We start from the raw sequence: 420 nt of genomic DNA on the forward strand, positions 1-420 counted from the left end.
GAGTATTCGCTTCAATTGCCTATTGGATACTTCGACCTGTCCGCTGGTTTGGGGATGGTATGCAGTGGCTATACGGTGCTTAACGCCATATTTTGCTAACAACTGCTCGAACTGACGATTGCAGAAATGTGTGCCCCCGTCACTGATTATGGCTCTTGGTGTTCCAAATTGGGTAAAAATGTTCTTCTTTAAAAACTCAATCACCACTTTCCCATCATTAGTAGGTAGTGCAACAGCCTCGACCCACTTCGATACATAATCCACAGCCACTAATATGTATTGATTTAAAAAAGATGGTGGAAATGGTCCCATGAAGTCGATCCCCCAGACGTCGAATAATTCCACCTCTAAGATACTATTCAAAGGCATCTCATTTCTTCTAGATATGTTACCCGTGCGCTGACATCGGTCACACCTTTT

General features: G+C 43.3%; 1 protein-coding gene across 1 annotated transcript in view; it reads right to left on the bottom strand.

The window, feature by feature from the left end:
• Nucleotides 1-420, bottom strand: part of LOC111398227 (uncharacterized protein K02A2.6-like) — a 6,563-nt gene that overhangs the window by 5,243 nt on the left and 900 nt on the right. The window contains exons 3-4 of the mRNA XM_023025157.1: nucleotides 357-415; nucleotides 37-269 (exon numbers count right to left, since the gene is read on the bottom strand). Coding sequence (XP_022880925.1) covers nucleotides 37-269; nucleotides 357-415 — 292 coding nt within the window. The remainder of the gene's footprint in view (nucleotides 1-36; nucleotides 270-356; nucleotides 416-420) is intronic.

This window comes from Olea europaea, chromosome 8, assembly GCF_002742605.1.
Source record: "Olea europaea var. sylvestris chromosome 8, O_europaea_v1, whole genome shotgun sequence".
Lineage (NCBI taxonomy): Eukaryota > Viridiplantae > Streptophyta > Magnoliopsida > Lamiales > Oleaceae > Olea > Olea europaea.